This window comes from Stenella coeruleoalba, assembly GCF_951394435.1.
Source record: "Stenella coeruleoalba genome assembly, chromosome: 8".
Taxonomy (NCBI): Eukaryota; Metazoa; Chordata; class Mammalia; order Artiodactyla; family Delphinidae; genus Stenella; species Stenella coeruleoalba.
Window position 1 is genome coordinate 35,493,036 of NC_137154.1, and position 24,864 is coordinate 35,517,899.

At 41.8% G+C, this 24,864-nt stretch overlaps 1 protein-coding gene across 4 annotated transcripts in view; it reads right to left on the reverse strand.

The window, feature by feature from the left end:
• Positions 1-24,864, reverse strand: part of NELL1 (neural EGFL like 1) — a gene marked incomplete at its 3' end in the record, with an annotated part of 862,435 nt that overhangs the window by 759,117 nt on the left and 78,454 nt on the right. For all 4 annotated transcript variants that reach the window (XM_079930799.1, XM_079930798.1, XM_079930797.1 and 1 more), the window contains exon 3: positions 21,108-21,258. In XM_079930799.1, coding sequence (XP_079786925.1) covers positions 21,108-21,258 — 151 coding nt within the window. The remainder of the gene's footprint in view (positions 1-21,107; positions 21,259-24,864) is intronic.

Genomic DNA, 24,864 nt, shown 5'->3' on the forward strand with positions numbered 1-24,864 from the left:
AAATGAAGCAAGGAGTGGGTCCTGAGGAAGGACGTGCTCCTGGACAAGGGAAATACATGCAAAAGCCTTAGGACAGAGGCAAGAGAGAGCTGCCCATGTTTCTGAAGCAGCAGGGTGGCCACTGGGGCTGAACCAAGTGACAACATCGAAGGGCAGGAGATAAGATCAAAGGGACAGGCAGGGGCCAGACCATATTGGGACTTGTATTGTAGCTATGGTAAACCCTTTGGATTTTATCCTGAATCACTGCAGAAGCAATTGAAGGATGCTGAGCAAAGGAGCAACGTGCTAAGTCACCCTTTTCTAACCCTTACCCAGTGTGCTGTACCTATTGATGGCTTTGTCTCCCCAAAGGCACACCTCAAGCTCTCCAAAAACTAACACAGCACCCAGTTCACAAAAGGTGTTTAATAACTCTTTGGAGAGGGAAAAAGGAGAGCAGAACAAATAGAAGATGCTGAACCGGTAGTGGGCGTACATGGGCACCAACACTGGCTGTCCTCCACTATCTTTCTCAGGAAAGGATCGGCCTCTTAAGTTCTGTATCTACCCATGGTTACCTTACATCAGGCTTTACGGAGAAACATCACTGTTCTCTGAGCACAGAAACAAGCAATTATTCCAGCTTCCCCAAACAACAGAGCACCAAGAGTCACTAACCGAAAAAGGTTGCTCAAAATCCCTGTAGAGTTCCTGGACCATCAAAATAGTATTCGATACTGTTATAGGGTTCAAGTTCCACTGCTACTACAGTCTGGATTGAAAACCACATCTCACCCTCCAGTAATACCCACTATAGATCTTCCTAAATGGTTTGCTTGGAAGGAGCTCAAAGGACCAGATAGATTCTCTCTCCATCCCTGAGGTACCATGGAGCCATAGTAAATAATTCTTAGAGTCCCCAAGGCACTCTGAAAGATGAAAAATGAAGTTATTTTGAATCCCTGGGGGTTGCTGTACTTCTAGTTCAGAGGCTTTGCAAAAAGTGGGAAAAGATTCCTATAAATTCTCACGGTTCTCCTCAAGTTTAAAGTGTCTGGGGACTTCCCTGGTGGTCTAGTGGTTAAGACTTCGCCTTCCGATGCAGGGGGTGCAGGTTCGATCCCTGGTCAGGGAGCTAAGATCCCACATGTCTCGTGGCCAAAAAAACAAAACAGAAGCAATATTGTAACAAATTCAATAAAGACTTTAAAAATGGTCCATATCCAAAAAGCTTTTTAAAAAAATATGTATACACTGATGTGTATAAAATTGATGACTAATAAGAACCTGCAGTATAAAACAAACAAACAAAAAAAAAACCCAACTAATACTAAACTTTCTTTGGGTTAACTGTATGGAAATGTTAACATTACTGTTTCAGACATTACATGAAATTTCTAAAAATCTTATATGTTCTGGTATAATGTTATAAGTCATAATCTAGTTATTACTTTAAAATGTATATCTCAGAAATAACTAAATTTCCTTGTCAATTGAATTATTATGAACTTTCATCAAATCTTTAACCGTGATCATTTTTAAGTCTTTTGTCATTTACAGACAGTTCTGGGTGTACTCTGATGCTTTTGCAAAAATGTTCCTATAAAAGGGTTTCATCTTCAAGGAATTCATGGAAAAGACTCTGACAAGTACAGGTTTCTGGTAACTGACTATACTGATGAACTGAATGAATAAGCAGTTTCAGAACTCTAATGGAAAACTGATGAACTCATAAAAGTGTTAACAAAAGATCAAGATGAAAAAACAAATTAATTACATGGGAATGAGTGAACTGATGAGGATGATTATAATTTTTGTGACTTTCTGTTTGAATAAAAAGAAAAAATCCCACAAGGACTCAGAGGCAAAAAATACACAAATCAATTTTCACTGCAAAGTAAAGGAGCCGTTACAGTGGAGGATTACTGGACTGAATATCAATATTATCACATAGTATGAGTGTGTTTCGTGTTTGGTAATTGCAATCATTGCTGCTTTTGTTGTGGTCATTTACAATGCTTGGTGTCAGTCTATTTATCTCTTGTAAAAATAAAATACAGTGTGTGTGTGAAAAAATAAACAAACTGATCCTGTCCACCAAAAAAAAAAAAAAAAGTAGTTTCTAGGTATGGGAGGGATGAGTAGGCAGAGAGCAGAGGATATCTAGGGCATTGAAAATACTCTGTATGACATTATAATGATGGATATATGCCATTATACACTTGTTCAAACCCATAAAATGTACAATACCAAGAGTGAACCCTAATGTAAACTATGGACTTTCGGTGATTATAACGTGTCAACGTAGGTTCATCCTCGGTAAAAATTGTACCACTTTGGTGATTAACGTTCATAGTGGATGAGGCTATGTACACATGGGGAAAAGGGGTATATGGGAAATCTCTGTACCTTCCTCTCAATTTGCTGTAAACCTAAAGTTGCTCTAAAAAATTAAAGTCTTAATAAAAACAAATAAAATAAAATAAAGTATCTGAATGTTACCAGCCAATCCACCCATTTCTGGGATCCACAGTGGCTTAAAGGAGGGAAATTTGACATCAATCAAGTCCTTGAGTTGTACTTTTCCTTGACTAGACAAGCGCAGGAGCAATTTATCTTACCTCATCTGAAATACAACAATGTAAGAAGTCTCATCTGACAAGTTATAAGCAGATATTGTAGTTGTCAGCCCCCTCTTCCTGCCTCTGAACCTGGACAGAGCCCCAGGCAGTACCCTCACTGCACCAACCAAAGCCCAGCTGGGCACTGGACACCTTCAAAGCATCTGAACAACAGTCTTTTTCAGCAGGCCTCTCGTTGCCAACCACACGAAGGCCAAGTGCAGGCACCGATGACTAATGAAACACTTGAACTGGGTTCAACACCATCAAGCCTCGGGTGGCCTCTTACTGCCAGTTCCGTGACACCCTCCCCTATTCAGCTGTGTTCAGAGTTCCAAGCCTCTCTGAGGCCACCAAACTGCTTCTTTCTGGACTGACAGCCCAGAGCGGCCCTGAATCAATGCTGTACGTGCAGCGTTTCCCAGGGTTCGTTAGAATGCTAGTTCAACTAAATGATATTAAATACTACTCCGCAAAGCACTGCATGATAAAAATTAGTTTGGGAAATGCTACAGTAAGCGAGTTGAAGGAACCAATACAATACACTGGTTAAGAAAACATGCTGAGGAGATGGGCACCCGGATTTGACTCCCAGCTCCATTATTTTACCAGCTGGGTGACCCTTGCCAAGGCCACCAACAATCTATGCTTGATCCTCGTCCATGATGTGGGGATAACGATAGAACCTACTTCGTCATTCTGTAAGGATTCAATGCAATGATGCATTTGAAGTGCTTAATAAAGGGTCTAGGACTTTATTACATGATTTTGAAGAGCCTTAAATATGCTAATATTTACTGTGATTCTCCGAGAAAGAAAGAGTATGTGTCATCTTTCTCAAGTTTATTTCATCATGTAACATAGTTCTCGTTTTACAAGACTATTTGCAGACCCAGGAGTCCTTGGGTCCTATGTGGCAGACCTGCCACATGCTTGTGAGTGATGCATGTGCTGAGCCAGGCTGGAATGCCATCAATCTCAACATGTCCAACTCAACAAAACTGTAATCACTCACATGAATGAATGCCAGAGGTAAAACATAAAAAGTGATGTTTAAAGATAACATGTTGGTCAAAATCCTTAAGCACCCTTCTGGGTCTTATTTCCAGTACTTTAGACTTGGCTTTGTATTCTAGCTGTGCCACTTTCTATCGACATCACCTTGGGCACGTTACTTCACCTCTCTGAAAGCCACTGTTTTTCCATCTCTGAGATCAGGAAACTGCCAATCTTGGCTGTGATGAGGACATAATGAGATAATGACTGTCCAATATCTAGCACATTCTGGGTAATCAACTTTGCCTCCCCTTTCACTGTGTCTCAGAAGTGTAAATTCAGGCTGAAAGCTGTCATCATTTAAGGGGGGCCAGACCAACAGCCCCAGTTTCTAGCCCAAGGTTCTTCTGTGAATGAAGTCAAAACCACCAAATGAATTCATGTGCTCTTTGAAAAAAATACATCATGTTCTGAATGCTGGGAACAACTATGAAGCACTCCTACCTCTGGTTGGTTTGATCAAGATAAAACACAAGACACTGAATATACAATACCCAGAAAGACATCAGTTATTCCATGTTCCCAAAGTTGAGAGCCAGGCACCCAGAATCAAATCAGGGCAGAACAAATGGACACAAATGGGCCAGCAGTGGTTATTTTCACTGTCCCCTTTAAACTCATCATGTGTTCCTACTTACTGTTTCTGCAGAGCCGATTCTGCTAAACCGATGATGACTACGCAGCTCAGATTTTCAAGGACAGCTATTCTAGGATAATTTCTTGTCCGACTGCCCAGTTAGTTACTAACCCATCCCAAGGATTCCACGATCTCAGGAACTAAACTCTACCTTCCAAACTGAGAACCACCCCTGAAGTCAGCCTAAATTTATCAGACTATACGCTCCCAAACTCTGACTTCAGAGAATGTGGCCACCAAGGCCATAAGAAAATGCAATGTCCTTGGGGTGATTTGTGGAAAGCAGTCTAATGCAGCTTCGGAAAGAAATCCTGTTTGGAAGATGTAATGCATGGTCAAGGGGCTTTTTAGCTAGTTTCATCTCTTTGCCCTTGGATTCCTTTCGTCCTTTCAATTTGAAGAGCATCAATCATGATTCCTGAACTGGCCCAACTCCTTTAAGAAAAGGAGCAACAAAAATGCCAGTATGGTAAATGCATCCTCTGCACAGCCACCTAAGAACTTTCTCTAAAGCCGCCAGCTCAGCATGCCTGTCTCCTGCTTTTCAACACCTCGCCGGCACCCCAACCCCGACAGAAGGGGATCACCAACTCCGTTAGCTATAGGGGCCCGGAGGTATCTCACATGACTGCAGTGGGTTGACAGTCTGAACTATTTTTCATGAAACAAGCAGCCCTTTAAGTTTCTTTAGTTTTTTTCTTCGAATAAAAACATGTGTACAAGAATTTCACTTTTCTAACTGTACGTTAATAAAAAAATGTTTTTAAAAAGACAACAACCAGGGCTTCCCTGGTGGTGCAGTGGTTGAGAGTCCGCCTGCCGATGCAGGGGACACGGGTTCGTGCCCCGGGCCGGGAAGTTCCCACATGCCGCGGAGCGGCTGGGCCCGTGAGCCATGGCCACTGAGCCTGGGTGTCCGGAGCCTGTGCTCCACAACGGGAGAGGCCACAGCAGTGAGAGGCCCACATACGGCCAAAAAAAAAAAAAAAAAAAAAAGACAGCAACCAACAGGGTGTCACAGTGATAGGGAGACAATCAGGGGAGCTAGGGACTGAGGCCATCTGAAGAATGCATGTCGTGCTTCTCATGAGAAGCTAGAAAGCTGAGATTTTAGGCCAAATCACCCAATTTTTTTTAATGTTGGCAATAATTTCATGATTTTTTTTTAATTTTAATGGAAAAAAATTACTATGGGGGCCAGTACAATGTGAGGCAAGCAAAGCTCTTCTGCAAGCCGCCTCTAGGCCTGCACTTTCAGCCTTTATCCCATAAGATAAAGTCCATGCTCATCAACAAACCCTGCAAGGCTGCCTCTCGTGGGGAGCCCACCAAGGTCACCACACCAGCTCTTTGCCATTACTGCCCTGCAGGCTATACTCCAGCCCCAGGGCCTCTGCACCTCCTCACACATCCTGCACCTCTGTGCCACACCCATATTCTCGGGGATAAGACCCTCCACCTCTCAGAAAAGGCTATTACTGTCTAGAAGAACCTCATTCTGGTTGCTTCCAGATGAACGGATAACCTTTACGGCCAATTCACTCCTACCAAGCTATGAGAATCAGCAAAGAATTCAATCAATTAAGGGTTGTGGGGGGAGGGAGGGGTTCCTAAACAATTTAAAAAAAAAAAAAACACCAAGTTCATTTGCTCTATAAAAAATGTAACTGTTGTAGCTTCGCACATTATGAAATTATTTTGATTTCCAAGGAACAGTTCTCATGGATGGGTAGACTTTCTTTGTATACAGCTGGTGCTCCATAAGTGATTTCTGACGAGAAATAATATGGCCTGTGTAAACATCATGCTTTGTCATTTACGAAGCACTTCCCCTCACACTGCAAGAATGTCACAGCAGCTATTACTATTAGCTTCTCATCCAGAGCCACTCCTTCACTGAGTCCTCTATCTATAACACTCCATATACACCAGCCCTCAGTCTACCTCCTGAGCATGCCAAGCTGGTTTCTGCCACAGGACCTTTGTGCTTACCCTCTCCTATACCCGGGACACGCATCTTTCCAATTTTCTCATAGCTGGCTCGCTCTTAGGTTCAGTTCAAATGCCCCATCTTCGTAAAGCTTCTCTGGCCTCTTTTCCACAGGCCTGTCACTCATCCCTGTTTTATTTTCTCTCGTGATATGTATAGTTAGGTTTATTTTTGTATTTACCTTCTGACTCGCCCCACTAGAATGCAAGGTCCCCAAGATCAGGTCCCTTGCATGTCCTCTTTGCCACGGCAGAATCCACCGCTGCTCCTGCCTACAGATTAGTGTCTGACACAGACTAGTATCTGAGGAATAAAGAACGGATTCCAATTTGACAGATAAGTAAACCGAGGCATAGGGAGGGGCCTGCCCAGGGTCTCCTGGATATTCACTGACAGAGCAGAGACTTGAGCCCAGGCCTTCTAACTTCTGGCCCCGCATCCCTGCCAATGTACCACTCTCGTCAATGGTCTGACAGTCTGGAATGCCTTCCACCCAGAACTTGGCAGGTCAGGGTGTTAAATCTTTCAGCAGTGACAAGGCCCACCTCTCCACATTTCTCTCCACAGACCAAATGAGTAAATACCTATTACGCAGGCATGCAAGTGTTTCACAACTACTAATTCTAAAGGAAGTCAAAGATGACAGTTTAAATTCTCTAGGAGAATTCCACTGAACTTGAATGATTTTATACATAAGTATTAATGCAATTGCGACTTTCTTACTAAGAAAGTAAGGGTTCATGGCTACACTTGCTGGTTTTCTGTTTCTCAAACACTATGCAATCCAAAATCTAATAAGCATATGTGCAAGCATGAGCAATTTGCCCAAAACGTTATACTCTCTTGCTTTGATACTTCTCGTCCTCAATTAAGGTCAAAAGTCATCTGAGCAGCTTCATTTCTTCTGACAAAGATTTAAATTTTATTTAATGAGTGTGTTACTGAAAAACCTCATTTTCTTAACATGCAATCCTTCCATTCATTTATTTCTATCTGAAAATTACTACTTTCTAATGCTCACTGCAGCCTTTAAACTTTCCCTTGAAACTGTCTGCACTCTGCTAGGCATAAAGATAAAAATGATGGAAACCCAGATTCCAGGTGTCTTGTCTCCTAGCATTTAGAAGCATCTCTAGATGATGCATATTTAACTTTTAGCTGCCGTTTCCTTCTTCAAGAAGGCGGCTCCTTCCGGAAGTAGGTGATCCCATTTCACAGAGAATATTTCCCATCCATTCTTACCCTTTGCAGCTTCTATTTTTGTTAATTGATTTAACTAAAAAATTGAGCAAAGCAAATTCAAGGAACTCTATACCATGTGACATGCAAACACAAGGATAAAAAAAAGTCATGTACCACCTCATCACGCCTGCTCAGGGCACAGTACCTCCCCGTAGCCCAAGCCAGAACCCTGGGCATCACCCTTGACCCCTCCCCCTCTCTGTTCCCCACCACATCCGACATAAAACCACAACCACTTCACTCTACCTCCTAATTATCTTAATCAATTTCTCTTCATCTGCACTACCGTTATCTGACATAGTCCAGGTCTCCATCCTCTTATCTAGAGTCTAGATTCTAGGCAACTGCAACAACCTCCTAACTGGCCTTCTGTCTCCAATTTTGCCTCCTCCACACCATTCCCCACTAAGCAGCCAGTGCAATTTTTCTAAAACACAAATCTAATCATGCTGCACCTGTACTTAAGTCCCTTGCATGACTCCTCATTGCCCTTGGAATAAAAGCTAAGCCCCTATGCATTGCTTAGAAAGCCATTCACATCTAGCCTCTTGCCTGACTCTGCGGTTCACTTCTGGCCACGCCCCTTCTTCCCTACCTAATGCTCTGCCCACTCTCCAACAACGCATTTTTCTTCAGTTATTTTAAGGCACCATGATCGCTCTCATCTCTCGCCCCTTTGCTCATGCTGCATCCAGAACCCTCTTCCATTCACCATCTTCTGCCTGATTTCTACTCATTCTACTTTGCCTCTTAAGCATAACCCTCAGCGAGAAGGCTTTCCAACTTCTTTTGGGAAAGTCAAGGTACCCTGCTCTGCGCTCCCTGTATTCCTCTTATCAGGGCACTAACCATACTTTGGGGTGTTTCATCAACTATCTCCATCCCTGTATGCTTCACAATTGTACCGCAGTATCTAGCACCACACATAGTATTTGATAGATTTGCATTAATATTTCCTGAATGTTGTTGATGAGGGAGCTTACAGTCTAAAAGGAACACAGCTCTAAATCTAGAGCCTCCCCACAGTTGTTTGGAAAGTGAAGACCTATTTGTATACTTTGAAAGCAGCATAGAGAGATCTGCATTTGGACAAGATTCCAATTTGAACTTGCTTCTTTCCTTCCCAAATGTAAGCAATTTAACAACTGAAGTCACCTACTTCTTTTTTTAATATAAGCCTTATACTATATATCCTTGAGGAAAGAATTAAACAAGTTTATATAAGAAGTTTAATTTCTAAAAATGTACCATTAATCACCCATGAGAAAAGCTTTTTGTTTTTTGCAGTACGCGGGCCTCTCACTGTCGTGGCCTCTCCCGTTGCGGGGCACGGGCTCCGGACGCGCAGGCTCAGCGGCCATGGCTCACGGGCCTAGTTGCTCCTCGGCATGTGGGATCTTCCCGGACTGGGGCACGAACCCGTGTCCCCTGCATCGGCAGGTGGACTCTCAACCACTGCACCACCAGGGAAGCCTGAGAAAAACTTTTTATTGGGCTAGGTTCAAACCATGTAATACTATTCTGGAATTTCTTCCACCTCCTATCCCTCCATTCTGACATCTTCAATAAATTGTCTGAAAGTGCAAAATAATTTACTTATTAGCTTAAATCATCCATAACTAGGAAGGTAAATCTGCTGCTTAGAAATTACTGAATGCACTCCATTAGGACAACCACTATTTTTAGATTATGTACAACAATCTCTTGATGTGAAAACCTAATTACTATTTCAAATGATGAGAAATTCCCAATATCTACCTTTTTCACTTCTGAAGAATTTGAGACGGTATGAGGAAATATCTACAAACAAACATGAGGAGAGGAAGGGAAATGAGATTTGATGAGCGCCTTGAAAACTGAGACGCTTGAGGAACTATGCACCTACGTGCTTCTATTGAATCCTCCCAGTAACTCCATGACATGGCAATCATTAACGTCACTTTGCATGAAAGGACGCTGAGTTTGAGGTAAATTAAAAGCAGCTGCAAAAGCTCACCTGTCTGGTAATTGATAGAGCCAGGAATTGAACCCACATCTATCTGGCATCAAAGTAGAAAGTAGTTCTTTCCACAAGAACTCCAAAAACTGAAGAGTATCTTTCGAAATACAAAATTTTTTAAAAGAGGAGATGCCTTCTTAGGGGGCGCAAAATGTCCTCTTCATCTCCTCACAGAAGTGTCCCACAGGAAGCTTTTTCTTAGACTCCTAGCTTCCAGCTTCCTAGATAATTATGCTTAGATTTAATTTTATCTATAATTTAGGAATAAAATTGAAAACCAGAAGATTTACCACTATATCTTATAGAGTTGCGTATACTGGCAGAATGTTTGATTAGATTTAATCTATGTTAATTAAGCTTTCCATTTTAACAAAGCTCCGTATTAACACACTTGAATCAGGAAAAATAAACATTAAATCTGCAATGCTATTAAGATAGCTCAGCGAGACAGATTCATCTTTGTTGCTCCTCCAACGTGCTCTATGGGTACAGTAAAAAAAAATAAATAAAAATCCATCAAATTAGAAATATAGATGAGAATTAATAACAGAGTGCCCATTCCATTACATGGAAGAGTCTTTCAATTGCTACCTCCAGGTATGTTTTCAATTGCCTTTATATTTAAGTTTTCCGTTTCATTTTCTCTACTCACTCAAGGTATTCATAGAAACTCAACTGGCTCAGTTACCTAGGGAGTTTCTAGATATTGTTATGCCAAGAAATTCACTCCTGGTTTAAGGATTCACCTCCCAAATGATCCACCTCTGGCTGCTGGAACCCCACGAGGGAGAGAGATGCCCGCCTTTAGCTGAAGGAAACTCAGCCACTGAATGAACTCTTCGGCCATTAATTCAATAATGGCCTTACCTGAGAATAGCTGGAAGCCTAGCAGAAATTGGAAACAGTGATTTCCAAAACAGGAAATGCAGGTTTTCTGGATGACAGCTTTGGAAAAGGCAGTGGATGACGACTCCCCGTGGTGCACATGAGGGCAAGTGTTCAGATCCAGAATGCGGTTTCCCCATTGTGCTTCATCAGCAAAGGTGACTTTTGACTGGAAATTGAACACCACCTGAAGACTGGGGTGATAGATACTGTTTTCCTTTAACCAGTGAACTAGAGTCAAGTGGCTGTTTGCTTCTCTGGCCACTCCTCCGTATATCCTCTTTCCCCTCAGCCTCAAATTTCCACCTTAACAACACCATCATGGCTTTTTGTTTTTTAAATTATGTGCCAAGAGCTATGGTAGATGTTTTGCAAATACTTCTAATCCTATACAAAAATCCCAAGGAATTATTCGTTTCAGTCTCCAGATACCAACACCTTTGCCCTTTTCACTGTCCGGTGCAGCCTCCCACATATAGTGCATCCAGGACAGTACTATTCCTGGCACAATATATTCCACGTGAACCTTTGAAATCAGCCATGAAATTTCTGAGCAGCCCTAACCAGAGCTGGAGTAAATGAATCATCTATTCACTTAATAGTTGCTTAGTATATACTATGTACCTCAGAGTACCACCTGGAAAAAGCCCCTATGTGATGCAGCCTCTTACCCACGTTACTTTCATGTATTTGGGCACAGACTACATCCCAGACAATCAAAACAGAGACCGCCTCGTTATTCCAACATCCAGGTTTTCTCATCCTTGGCACACTGCTAGATCAAATTTCCCAGTATTAGTCAATAAAATGCAGTACAGGCAATGCATGACATTTCCAGGCTTAGCCCTTAAACTTATCCAAGGAGGATATGACAAAAGTCTAATCATAATAGAAGCTATTAAGCTATCTCTCTCAGAATGTCATAGTTCGAGATCATAAATCAAAACACAGAGAAGTTGAATAACACAACTGTTACACATAAAGTTCTATCTATATACACACAAAAACTGTCCATCCTTTTAAAATGTTCCCCCTCAAAAACTAAAAATATTGAGCACGTACAGGTACCACAGAGGTTTTCCGTCTCACATCTTATAGAACATATTTTACATGTTCAGTTAACAATAAAACCAGGAGTCACACATTAAGTATTTTTTAATTTAATCACTTTGAAATTTTTAATACTCCTCTAACTTGGATCAAAGAGGAAGTTAACTGAAATTAAGAATTATAGAAAAGTACAGAAAAGGAAAACAGTATATAGCGTATCCGTGGGCTATATTCAGTGGTACTCATAAGAAAACATAAAGCCTTCAGGGATTTTACCAGTAAACAGAAAATACTGAAAACAAATGAACTAAACATCCAAGAAGCTAGTAAAAATACCAAAGTGATCGAAAAAGAGGTAAGAAGCAGAAATCAATGAATTTAAAGTGAAAAACAGTAGACTTGATCAATAAAACTTAAGAACTGCTTCATTAAAAAGGCCAATAAATTACACAATCCATGATAAGCTTGACCAAGGAGGAAACACATTATTCCACGTTTACAAGTTAAGATATAACCACAAATATAAAAATTTTATTAAGAATATAATGTCCAACTATTTGCCCCAAAAAAGGGGGCGATCTCGATGAAATATATGATTTCAACAAAATGTAAATTGGTCCACAGAAGAGCTTAAAATTAATTAAATAGAACAATACCATAAAGAGATGGAAAATGAACATTTTCAGTAATAAGAGTTCCCAGCCTCCCGAGACACAAATTATCAGCCCACATTATTTTCAGGCTAATTCCATCAGAATCATTTATAAAAGAGGTATTGCCTATATATTTAAACCAGTCTAGAGCATAAAATTCAAAAAGCCTTGAATTAAATCACGTACACAGGAAAACCTATTATATCTCACTTACGAGTTAAAAAGTGTTTAACGAGTTTAAGGTAAAATGTTTAGAACAATGCCTGGCATTTATCAATGCTTCAGTAATTAGTTATTATTACTATTTTTATTAATATTACTATTATTAACATTGATGCAAAAATCCTAAACATTACTAAATATAAATTTAAGGATTTCAGAAATAGTTCAACATTATGGACTCTATTAATGTAATTAATGTTAATAAATGAAAGGGAAAAAAACACATAATTATCTCAAAAGGTACCCTGAAGCGGGTGTTTAATAAAATGTAACAGCTGTTCATGATTTTTTGGCCTTTTAAATCAGGCAGAAAACTAAATTTCCTTTACATGATGACTATATGTATATACATATATATCCATATACACACATACATATACATACTATATATACACATATATACATATTTATATATATAAGCTAGATTGACTTAGTAACATGTAACAGCTGTTCATGATCTTATGACCTTTCAGTAAATCAGAAATAGATCTAAATTTCCTTTACATGTGGACTGTGTGTGTGTGTGTGTATATAGATATACACACACACACATATATAAGACAGATTGACAGATCAGAAACTATCAGACATTATATCAAGTAGCTTAAACAGATAAGGAACACATTAAAGACAGGATTGTCTGATGTCTTCTTCCTGACTTTAATGAGGACCTTTAATATGATTATTATTCACCACTGTTATGGAGATTCCAGCCAGTATCATAAGACAAGAAAAAGGGATAGCTAGTATAAACATTGGAATGTGAGCGACATAGCTAGTATAAATACTGGAATGAGAGAGACAAAATTTTCAATATTTTTGAGTTACAAAACTGTACACTTAACAAATAAAGGGGCGTCATCTAAAAAAAAAAAATTTAAATGCCTGGCTCATGGTACACTAAATAGCAAATGTTAGTTTAAAAAAAAAAACAAGGCTTCCCTGGTGGCACAGTGGTTGAGAGTCCGCCTGCCGATGCAGGGGACACGGGTTCGTACCCCGGTCTGGGAAGATCCCACATGCCGCAGAGCGGCTGGTCCCGTGAGCCATGGCCGCTGAGCCTGCGCGTCCGGAGCCTGTGCTCCACAACGGGAGAGGCCACAACAGTGAGAGGCCCGCGTACTGGAAAAAACAAAAACAAAAACAAAAAAAAAAACAACTATTCCACATAGCTCACATAGTTTAAAAATCGAATACAAAAATCAGACAAAAGGCATCAAAAGAAAACTACAAACCAATCTCTATCATGAATATAGATATAGAAATTAATATACTATCAAATCAAATCCAGGAATATACAAAAAGGATTATACCACATGACTAAGTGGCATTAATCTCAGGAATGCAAGCTTGGTATAATATCCAAAAATCAATTAGTATAATACACCACATCAACAGAACAGGATAAAACTACATGATCATCTTGATAGATGCAGAAAAAGCACTTGAAAAAAGTTAAAACCCTTTCATGTTAAAAAAAAAAAAAAACACTCAACCAACAAGGAATGGAAGAGAACCTCCTCAACCTGATAAGAGCATGTAAGAATAGAAGACAATTTCTTCAACCTGGTTAAACTCATCTAAGAAAATCCACACCTAACATCACAATTCATGGTGAAAAATTGAAAGCTTTCCTCCTTAAGATCAGAAACAAGACAAGACTATCTGTTCCCATCACTTCTATTCAACATTGTACTGGAAGTTCTACTCAGGGCAATTAGGCAAGAATATAAAAGGCACTCAGATAAGACAGAAATACAACTCTATTTATAGGTGACCTGATCTTGTAAGTAAAAATTTAAGAAATCCACTAAAAATTATTAGAATAAATGAGATCAGCAAAGCTGCAGGATACAAGATTAATATGCAAACATAAATTTGCATTTCTATAAAGTAGCAATGAGCAAACAAGTGAAATTAATAATTCCATCTACCATAGCATCAAAAAGAATATTTAATAATCATTTAATTTAACAAAAGCCTTGCAAAACTTATACTCTGAAACTATAAAACACTTTGAAAGAATTAAAGAAGACCTAAATAAATGGAAAGACATTCCATGGATATGATTCAATATTGTTCAGATGGCAGTACTCCCCACAATGATCTACATATTCAATGCAATCCCTTTGAAAGTACAGCTGACGTCTTTGCAGAATTTGAAAAGCTGGTCATTAATACTCATACGGAAATTCAAGAGGACTGAAATAGCCAAAACAATCTTAAAAAAGAAGAAACAAAGTTGGAGGGCTCACACTTATCCATTTCAAAACTTACCACAACGCCAAATAATCAAAACAGTACTGGCATAAGAATAAACAAATGTATCAGTGGAATAGAATTTGAGAGTCCAGAAATAAATCTTCACATTTATGGTCAACTGATCTTCAACAAGGGTACCGAGAAAATTCATTGGTCTTCAACAAACGGTGCTGGGACAACTGGCTATCCACATGCAAAAAAATGAAGTCGGACCCCTTTCTCACTGTATTAAAAAACTTGACTCAAAATATATCAAAGATCTAAATATAAGAACTAAACCTATAAAACTTTTTAAAGAAATCATATGGAATAAATGTTCAGTCTCAGGATTAGGCAATAAAAGAAAAACTGGACATCAAATTTAACAACTTTTGTGCCTCAAAGAACACCATGAAGAAAGTGATAGAATCTACAGAATGGGGGAAAAAATTCTGTAAATCACATCTGATAAGGGATTTGTATCTAAAATAACTATTACCAAATCATAAAGACACACAACCCAATTAAAAATGGACAAATGATCTGAATAAACATTTTTCCAAAGAGGATATATAGCAGCCAATAAGCACATGAAAAGATACTCAACATTATTTGCCACCAGGAAAATTTAAATCAAAAGCACAGTGCAATATCACTTCACACCTACCAGGATGGCTATAACCAAAAAGAAAGCTAATAACTAGCTTTTAACAGGGATGGAGAGAATTTGGAACCCTCACACACTGCTGGTGGGAATGTAAAATGGTGCAGGCACTTGGAAAAAACAGTCTGACAACTGCACAGTTAAACACAATGACCACTTGATTCAGCAAGTCTACTCCTAGTTAAATACCCAAGAGAATAAAAATATATGTCCACACAAAAATTTATACAAGAAAGCTTATAGCAGCATTATTCATAATAGCCAAAAAGTGGAAACAACTCCAGCGTCCCATCAATCGATGAATGGACAAATAAAAGGTGGTATGTCCAAACAATGTAATATTATTCTGCAATTGGGGAATTCCCTGGTGGTCCAGTGGTTAGGACTCTGCACTCTCACTGCCAAAGGTGCAGGTTCAGTCCCTGGTCGGGCAACTAAGATCCCACAAGCCACAACGTGTGGCCACAAAAAAGAAAAAAGAAATGAACTACTGACACATACTACCAACACTAAAGAACTTTGAAAACATTCTTAATAAAAGAAGCCAGCTACAAAGGGCCACCTTGTATGATTCCATTTAGGCAAATCCACAGAGACAGAAAGTAGATTAGTGATTGCCTAAGGCTGGGGGACCCTTGGGAAGATTGGGGAGTGATAGCTAAGAGGTGAGGGATTTCTTCGAGAGGTAATGAAAACTTGTAAAATTGATAATGTTGATAAATGCACAACTCCGAATATACTAAAAAACCAAATGTGAAAAAAAAATTCAGCTAGGAATCTAATAGTGCCCATCATATCCTATTTGTAGCAAATGCATATTTAATTCACCTTGATCGTGAGAGGTGCAATGAGGATCACACAGGAGAGAATCAAAAGAAAAACCTGGGAGTCTGACTTCCCAGATGCTTAATAGATTCCAGTTTATCAATCCAGTCTATGAAATCCCTGGATCCTCTGCTACTGAATAAAGAAGGGCCCGATTATCTTCTATACCCGGTCAAATGTGCATGCCAAATGTCTACAAAGGCAATTTGCTGCTCTAGACACTGTTACCCTGGAAAACAAAAAGAAATCTGAAAATGACTAAAGGTTCTCACATATTACAGATGGGAACCTCTTTTGTATTATAAAAAGCCTAATTCGTAAATATATATTCCCCTCTACTTCCTGCATGCTGAGAGCCTCCTTAACTAGATGTTAATCTCCTTAAGCATGGAACCAGATCTTTAGTACCCACAGCCAAGTACATTTCAGATTCAGAGTTAATCCTTTATACCTTGCCTTGATTAGACTAAACAAACATGCAGGAAGGCACCACAGAATTCAGAAGTGGAGGGGAACTTATTTTCTACTTCTTTATATCTATTTCATTTGAGTCAAGACCTGAGGTTTTCCTATTACAATGAAAAATGGTCAGATGATTTCCATTCAATGATCCTCCAGTTCTATTAGAATCCTGCCGGGAAAGTAAGAGAAGGTGGCCTCAGATGACTCTCCTGGCAACACAAAAGGCTTTTCAAAACGTTTCTTAAAGATATGGATTTTTTTAGATTCCAAAAGAGAAACCCACAGAGTTTCAAGACTTAGGATTAGACAAGGAGAAGAAATACATATTTGTTCAGAGCTGTGCACTTAACATGCACTATCTTTTTTCATCCTCACGGCCATCCTGCAAGGCAGATTATTATCCCCATTTACAGATAAAGATATTGAGGTTCCAACATATTAAACAGCAGGTACTGCAAAGCTAGAAGTCAGACTCCAGTCTCTATCATGTCTGACTCTGAAGCCAGTGCTCTACTATATCGGTTGCCATTCCACTCACTTCTCACCTGCTTTGGGAAGTTCTCTGCTTCCACTGAGAAGCATTTGGAGATGCCCCACACTCTATTCTTGGACATGTGTATGGCCCTCATACCGAGGAAGCCCTCACACCCAACCCCACAAAGCCAGTGGGGCAAGGACATGACCTTCCTATGTCTGTGAAGCTGAGGCTGACTTGACATCTCCACCCTTGGGCAATAAGAACCTGTGCTTTCTCCCAGCCTACGGAACATGTGGACCCTAACCCATGCCTGCTCACCAACACATATGGCAGCTCGCTTTTGCCAGGCTGGCCCAGAAACAACCAGCTCAGCGTGCTGACTGCATCCCCACAGAAGGGTCAGGGTCCATCACATCCCTTTGAGGCTGAGGGCAAACTTAACCACTGGAAAGAGACAGAACTGTTGAGATCCTCACCTCTGTGGAAAATGTACATGGAAAGATCCTCTGCTCCAGCGAATGATCTGTTCTCCGTACCTCTCCCCACAATCAAAAAAAAAAAAATTGCGTTTCTTTCATTTCTTCCCCGTGTGACTGCCCACACTGTTCTCCCTGCTTCTATACCCTTCTCTTTCCCTTGCCTGCAGAAGTCTACCTGTTCAGCAGTCTCCCTTCTATGTGGTCTTCCTTAACCACCAATTTAATGTACTGAACTCAGTGAACTTAACACCTTTATATCACTTTTGCCTCAGTTTACCTATCTAGGTTGATATATCAAAAAGTAGAAAAAGGGAAGGTTTATCTGAACTCTGGTTCCCCAGTAGTGACCCTGACGAGATTTGAGAGCAAGTGATTTCCTAAGGAAGTGCTCCCAGGAGAGGGAGGGAGGGAGGGAAGGAAGTCCCAGCCTCAGCCTGATCCCTGGTTGCTCTGGGGGATGAATGAAGCCTCAGAGAATGACTGGCCTCTGGGCATCAAAGGCCAGGGAACTAGGCTTCCATACTCCCACACTCATGAGTCAATCATTGACTCCAGCCTGCCTGGGGAGGAAGTGAACTCCTAGACACTTCCGCTCTCAGTATAGTAGGGTGAAGGGGCTATAGAGGCTGAGGGTCAGTGCTCTGAGGCAAGTTGTAAGGTGTCAACCTTCAGAAGCAAAGCCCATAGAAGCCAGATGAAGGGCACACAGAACCTACACAAGAGATGTGAGGGGGTCAAGGGAGAGCACCACCGTGTCTGCTGCAAGGTCAAGGTAGGGCTGGCTTCATGGGCATGTGACCAGTGCATTTGCACAGGATCCTGCCCTCAGGAGGGACTCACACTTGGGGGTTAATGCTCTGTAGTCACCATCTTGAAATTCTCAGTAATTTTACCTTTGACTTTGAGTTTTGTCAGTGAAGTCCGATGGGACAGTAGAGCATGAACTGGGCCCTTGGAGCCTCCATTCATGTGCAGCTCCCTCCCACCACCTACCACCTCCCTGGGACCAGTTCTCAGCCACTGGCCCGGTTGCTCCTGGTGCCCAGGGCCCACCTGTCTTTCCCCAGTTGCCACCCTCTGCTTAGGCAGTGACTGTTCTGTGGGCTTGTGGGGGGCCAGCATTCTGCCACTGCTGTCCACCCCTGGGGGGGGAGGGAGGGGTACAGGGGTAAGTTTGGGGAGCCACATAATTTTGAAGTTAGCTACACACTGCCTAGTAACTCCAGTCTATTACTTCTCTATTAATAGCTCTTTTTTATTCTTTAGTTTTTTTATGTGGTCATGCCTTGCTTGACATTGCCAAACTCTGTTAGATTTTGTTTCCTTCACTTCCCCACAAAAACTGGCATAGCACTCAGGACAGAGTAGGTATTTTCAATGGATTAATATAAAATTGGTATTCAGTTAAAATTGGCTGGGAGACTCCCCTGGTGGTGCAGTGGTTAAGAATCTGCCTGCCAATGAAGGAACACAGGTTCGATCCCTGGTCCAGGAAGATCCCACATGTCACAGAGCAACTAAGCCCGTGTGCCACAACTACTGAACCTGCATGCCGCAACTACTGAGCCCACGTGCCGCAACTACTGAAGCCCGTGCACTTAGAGCCCGTGCTCCACAACAAGAGAAGCCACCACAATGAGAAGCCCGCGCACCACAACAAAGAGTAGTCCCTGCTCATTGCAACTAGAGAAAAGCCCGCACGCAGCAGCGAAGATCCAACGCGGCCAAAAATAAATAAATAAAAATAAAATTGGCTGGGAGGTTCCAGTTCAGGATGGTGACACAGGTAGATCCCGAGTGCACCTCGTCCTCCACACTAAGTCTACAGCTACCTATGCAACATTTTCCTCTGGAAAAAACCTAAAGGCTGGCTGAGCACATGGGACAAATGATGGGAAAAAAAAAAAAAAAACTGCATCGAAGCAGATAGGATAGGGTGAGACATAATCTCACTGTAAACCCCAGCCCCAGTTCAGAGACCCAGAGTCAGTAGGGAACTTAAAACCCAAAGCTTCTCCTTAAGAAGCAAAGAGTTTGAACCCCACATCAGGCACCCCACCTCTTAACACCTGCACCTAAGAGACAATCCTCCACAACGTCTAGCTGCGAAAACCAAAGAGGCTCGTGTCCACAAGATCCACAAGGCTGTAATGACCTGAGAAAAGAGCTCACACACTGGGACTCACCCAGCTCGGGGCCCAGATCAGAGGAAGCCTCTGGCGCCCAGACTTCACGTGAAAGAGGCTCATTTGCTTATAATAAAGCATTGGCCTGAGGGGCAGGCATCTAGTCTAACACACACATCCAGGAACCTGCTGGAACCCTCTCCAGAAGGAAGACTGGCAGCCGTGACATCCTCCCTCTGCAAACTCCAGAGGGTCAGTATCTCCCAGAAGCGAGCTCTTATACCATCCGGTGCCCTGGTTTTTAGAGCTGCCACCCAAGGAACACCCTTGATTCCCTGGCTCTGGAGCCCAGCTCCTGGGTCCCATGGGACCAAAACAGTCGAAGAGACAGTCCTTGGCAGGCTGTCACCCCCAGGGCACTACACAGACAGCAGACTGAAATACCGCCAGTCTCTCTGAGAAAGAGATCTGTTTGCTTGTCCAGGAGCTTTGGTCTGGGGAGAAGGCTTCCAGCACGCTTACAGGGGCCAACAGAGGGGCTCTAAGGGAATGGAGGTTCGTGGACACAATCTTTCCCCTCACCCTCTGCTTTGCCACAGCTCACCAGTATATCCCAGAAAGGACCTTATACCCTTGTCTTAGATTATCTAATAATCATTACTTTGAACTCCCGAATAGAGTGACCTTTCTCAAACTTAAAACCATTATGTAGTTTCCCATCATCTACGGGGACTTTAGTCCAAGGTTTTCAACACAGCATCAGAGCTTTGGAATGATCTCGTTTCCGCCTGCCTCTATGATACCACCTATCTCTGCCTGCCTCAAACACCTCAGCCCCTGCCCCACACACTTTGTGTCATCTACTTACCCACTTACCCGTTCCTTCCCCAAATCATCACAACCTCTTCCTTGAATGTTTTTCTTCCTATTCCTTACTCCTTCCCATTCAGCCTGTCAAATATCTACTCACTTGATTTCCTTATACAGTCATCATCTTCTCTGAACCCTTTCCTGGCTTACTACAAAGCTTAGCAGAATTGCCTACTACCTTTATTCCCTAAACACAAGCTTCCAGCACTGCATCTACAATTCTTCGTGACATTCATTTGTCCATATTCCCTACTAGCTTGTGTGATGCGATCCTTAGAATAAACACTCTGTATTATTCACCTTAATGTTCCCAGCGACAAGCACAGTTCCTGCATAAAATAAACACAATGAAGGCTTACTGGAGGTTCTTGGTAAATGTAACTTGCTTGATGGCCTAAATCTGATGGATAGCATGTGGTTTTATATGAGCAAAGTCTACCAGGAGATAGAAAATAGGTGAGAAAGACATCTTAAGGCAAAGTCAGTCCATGAATGTGTTCAACAGTCACGAGGCTTCAGCAAGCCGAACATTTTCCTGGAGCTCCGCCCTCTGAATTCCAAGGCATTTTGTACAGCCCATGAATGCTAGGTAGATATTTTTGAGAAGTAGAAAGCTCTTTCTTACCTGCGTTCCAGTTCTCGAATGGACAGTATCACTCCTGAACTGGATGGCTTCTGCTGTACAGTGGCCAGAAAGGTGAATTCGCTCTTATTCCGGAACAGCTGAATTAATTTGTCACTCACGTGAGGGGCTGCGTGGATCTCCCTTTCTATATCTAGGAGTCAAGAAGGAACAGAAGGGAGAAAGAAGAGGAAATGGAGGAGGAGAAGAGGAAGGAAAGAAGGAATACAGATGGGAAAAGAGGAGAGGGAATACGAGAAGGAAAAGGAGAAAAGATGCACAGTTAAAAATGCCTTGTCCAGAGGGTCCACGGTACATTCTCCCTTTTCCCCTCTCGTCAGTAGTTTTCCATTTTCAGGTGCCACCCACCACTCCACACGGCTGCGCGCATTCAAGGCAAAGCCTGGACATGCCGTCTCAGCCACCGTGCCCGCTTATCACTTTGACAAGTTCACAATTGGCCAGCCGGTGATTTTCTGACAGGAACTGTGATGGGACACGGAGCAATCTGGCCTGCTGCAAACAGATTAAGCTGCTGAAAATAAGGTGAGAGGCAGTCTGATAAAAGGGGTCCAAAATTCAGAGAATCCTGAGTCTAATAGGATCCAGGGCCACTCAGCAGTCTCTAATTTCCCTTTTCCCGTGGCCTCAGCTTCTTTCTCTCCACAATGCATCTAGGGAAACCCGTCCTTGCCTTGTACCCAGAAGAGATTTACTAGAGCTCATAATGCCAGACAATTGCTTTTGCTTAAAGGATAAATACAAGGCATGCCCATAATACATCAGCGTGCCTGGAATTCCTCTGTAAACATGCAGCGGATGACTATCCTCGTGAAATGTTTATTAAGGTTGAGGCCCATTCAGCAGGCCTAGAGGTGTGCGAGTCCAGCTAATCCTGCTACTGGACAGAAATCTTTCTTTCTGCAACATCCGCATAATGAGAGACATCCCTCATTTCAGGCTCACCCTTGTCATGATAAACTGGGCATTACATCACTATTTTACACTACACTTTCTGGCAGCAGGAAGTGGGCACCAAGGGAGCTGAATTAGAGAAAACTATTCAGAGGATGACAAATGAACACCAAAGACGTGTTTGGTGGCCTTCTCTCATGCCCTGACCACGTCCTCTGATGGTATGGTAACTACTTGGGTATTTCTCCAGGACTGCCCGAGGAAGCTTTGAAAAACATAGGACTGCCTTATTTACAATAGCCAAGATACGGAAACAACCTAAGTGTCCATTAACAGATGAATGGATAAAGAAGCTGTGGTATATATATATATACCATGGAATCCTACTCAGCCATAAAAAAGAATGAAATATTGCCATTTGCCGCAACATAGATGGACTTGCAGGGCATTATGCTAAATTAAAATAAGTCAGACAAAGACAAATATTGTATGATATCACTTACATATGGAATCTAAAAGAAACAACAAACTAGTGAATATAACCAAAAAGAAGCAGACTCACAGATACAGAGAACAAACTAGTGGTTACAAGTGGGGAGTACACAGGGGTGGGGCAGTGGGAGGTACAAGCTATTGAGTGTAAGACAGGCTCAAGGATGTATTGTACAACACAGAGACTATAGCCAATATTTTGTAATAACTGTAAATGGAAAGTAACCTTTAAAAATTGTATTAAAAAAATTTTAAAAGAAAAACATAACTGCAAAGGCTGCATGGCCCAAGCAACATCACAGACTTGTATTCGGACCTTGAAGAACCTCATCCTGAAGAGTGGTTTTTAACAAAAAGAAATCCTTCAATTCTTGACCTCAGGCCTCAGTCTTCTCATCTGCAAAATGAGGGGCTTGGACTAGGCGATTTCTCAGGGCCTCCCCAGCTTTATCTCCTATAACTCTATACATTGCTGTTTCAAGTCTGCAGCACAGAACACCAGTCTTGCAGCTGTTCAAGTCTAGGCTATGCACAGTGGGAAGCAAGGTTGGTCCTCTTCCAAGGAGGGACCCAACCCAAGAACACTGTACCCACAGAAAACCTACCTCAATGACATTTGCCTTTCTGCCCAAAGAAAGGCTTTCACTACTTTACTACTAAGCGGCATGCTGTCAGCTTCTGTCCAGGGCTGAGATGAGAGACAGCCACTTAGGGAATGCTTTTCTGCCCTCTACAGAATCCTAGCCGAAGACTCTCCAGGATGATATTCAAAACCAATTAAACGTAGGAACAAATCACTCTGTAAACGAGAGATCATTAGCCAATGTTTGTTAATGTTATTTTTATTATTACTACTACTGGGCAAAGAGCCTCATAATATATTTCACCTAGAATTTAGTGCCAGGAAAAAAACACTTGGTTCTTGAGATTAACTTTGTCCTTTACTTTTTTTTCCTGTTTGCTACTTCCTACTTTACCCATCAATTAGGAATCAACTGATTGCCCGTGGCTGCCCAGGGAGCTCATTAGAGGATTCTGAAGCTTAGGCCCAAAGCAAAGAGGGCCATAACTGATCAGCAATGCCTACTAGGGGAGTTAATATCACATCAATTACGGGTATCCTCACCTCTCATTCAATTCTCCCTGGGGGAGTATCATCAAGCCAGATGGCCAATGACCCCCAAACTTATATCTGCAACCTCAACCTCTCCCTTAAGTAACAGACTCATATATGCAGTGTCCTTCTGAATATCTCCATATTCAGTATCTGAATATCTAACACCAAGTTGTATTCGCCCACTGAGCTCTTGTTCTCTCCCCCAACCCTCTCTTATCTCCTAGAGTTCCCAGTCTTAGTAAATGGAACCACCCACTTCCTCACGCCAAAAAACTAGAAATTGTCCTCAATTTTTTCTTTTCCTACACGCTCCGTATTCAATCCGAGAGCGTGTCACGAGGGCTCCCATGTCTGGCATCTGTCCATTTCTTCCCAGCTGTACTCTTCAAACTCTTGTCCAAGCTGCCATCATCTCTCCAACTGCATCCTCACTGGTCTCCGTGTTACCTTCCCTTCTCCACCCTCCACACAGCAGCCCAAGTGCCCTTCTTAAGGCAGAAATCAGGATCATTTCCATCTCTTGCCTAAAACCCTCCAGTGGCTTCCCGTCGCTCCCGGGATAAAATCAGGCTCTTCCGCATGGCCCGCACGGCCACACACAAATGCCTCTTGCCTACCTCTCCCTTCTCCCCCAGCTCTCACTGCAAATGCAACCTCCTGGCCACTCCCTCCAACGGGGCCCCCATTAATGTCTAAAATGCCACTTTGGTGACTTCCTTCATACCACTTATCACAGTATATGTATTGTGATCAACTATTTCCTTGTATCACTTACCATAATCTTGTTTCATGTTCCTTACCTTATTTCCTTTCTTTCCCCACTAGGATGAAATAGCTCTACCTAGTCAATTTTCAAGAAACACTAAAAATGCTAATGTGATGAGGAAGCATCAGTAAAAACGTGTTAGGTGAAGGAAGAAGGCTGAAGAATGGAGGAGAGAAATTAAACGAGGGTGTTCACAAGCTCTTCTCTGCCTAATGTAGAAGAAACTTCATTTCCATTTTCCCTGACTTACAGGGTGAGGAGGGTGGTGATTTTCAATGTCAACAAACATATACCTGTGTTAACGCTGTGTCAGGTATCAGCAAAAAGGTAAAAACCATTTCTGGCATCCAGGACAGCTACATAAGCAAGACAGTTACTTGGTGAAAACAGAGTAGGGCAATGCATAAAAGGAAGGAAGGAAGGGACCCGGGGAGGCTGGGGATGACATCATACAGGACGTAACTTTGAGC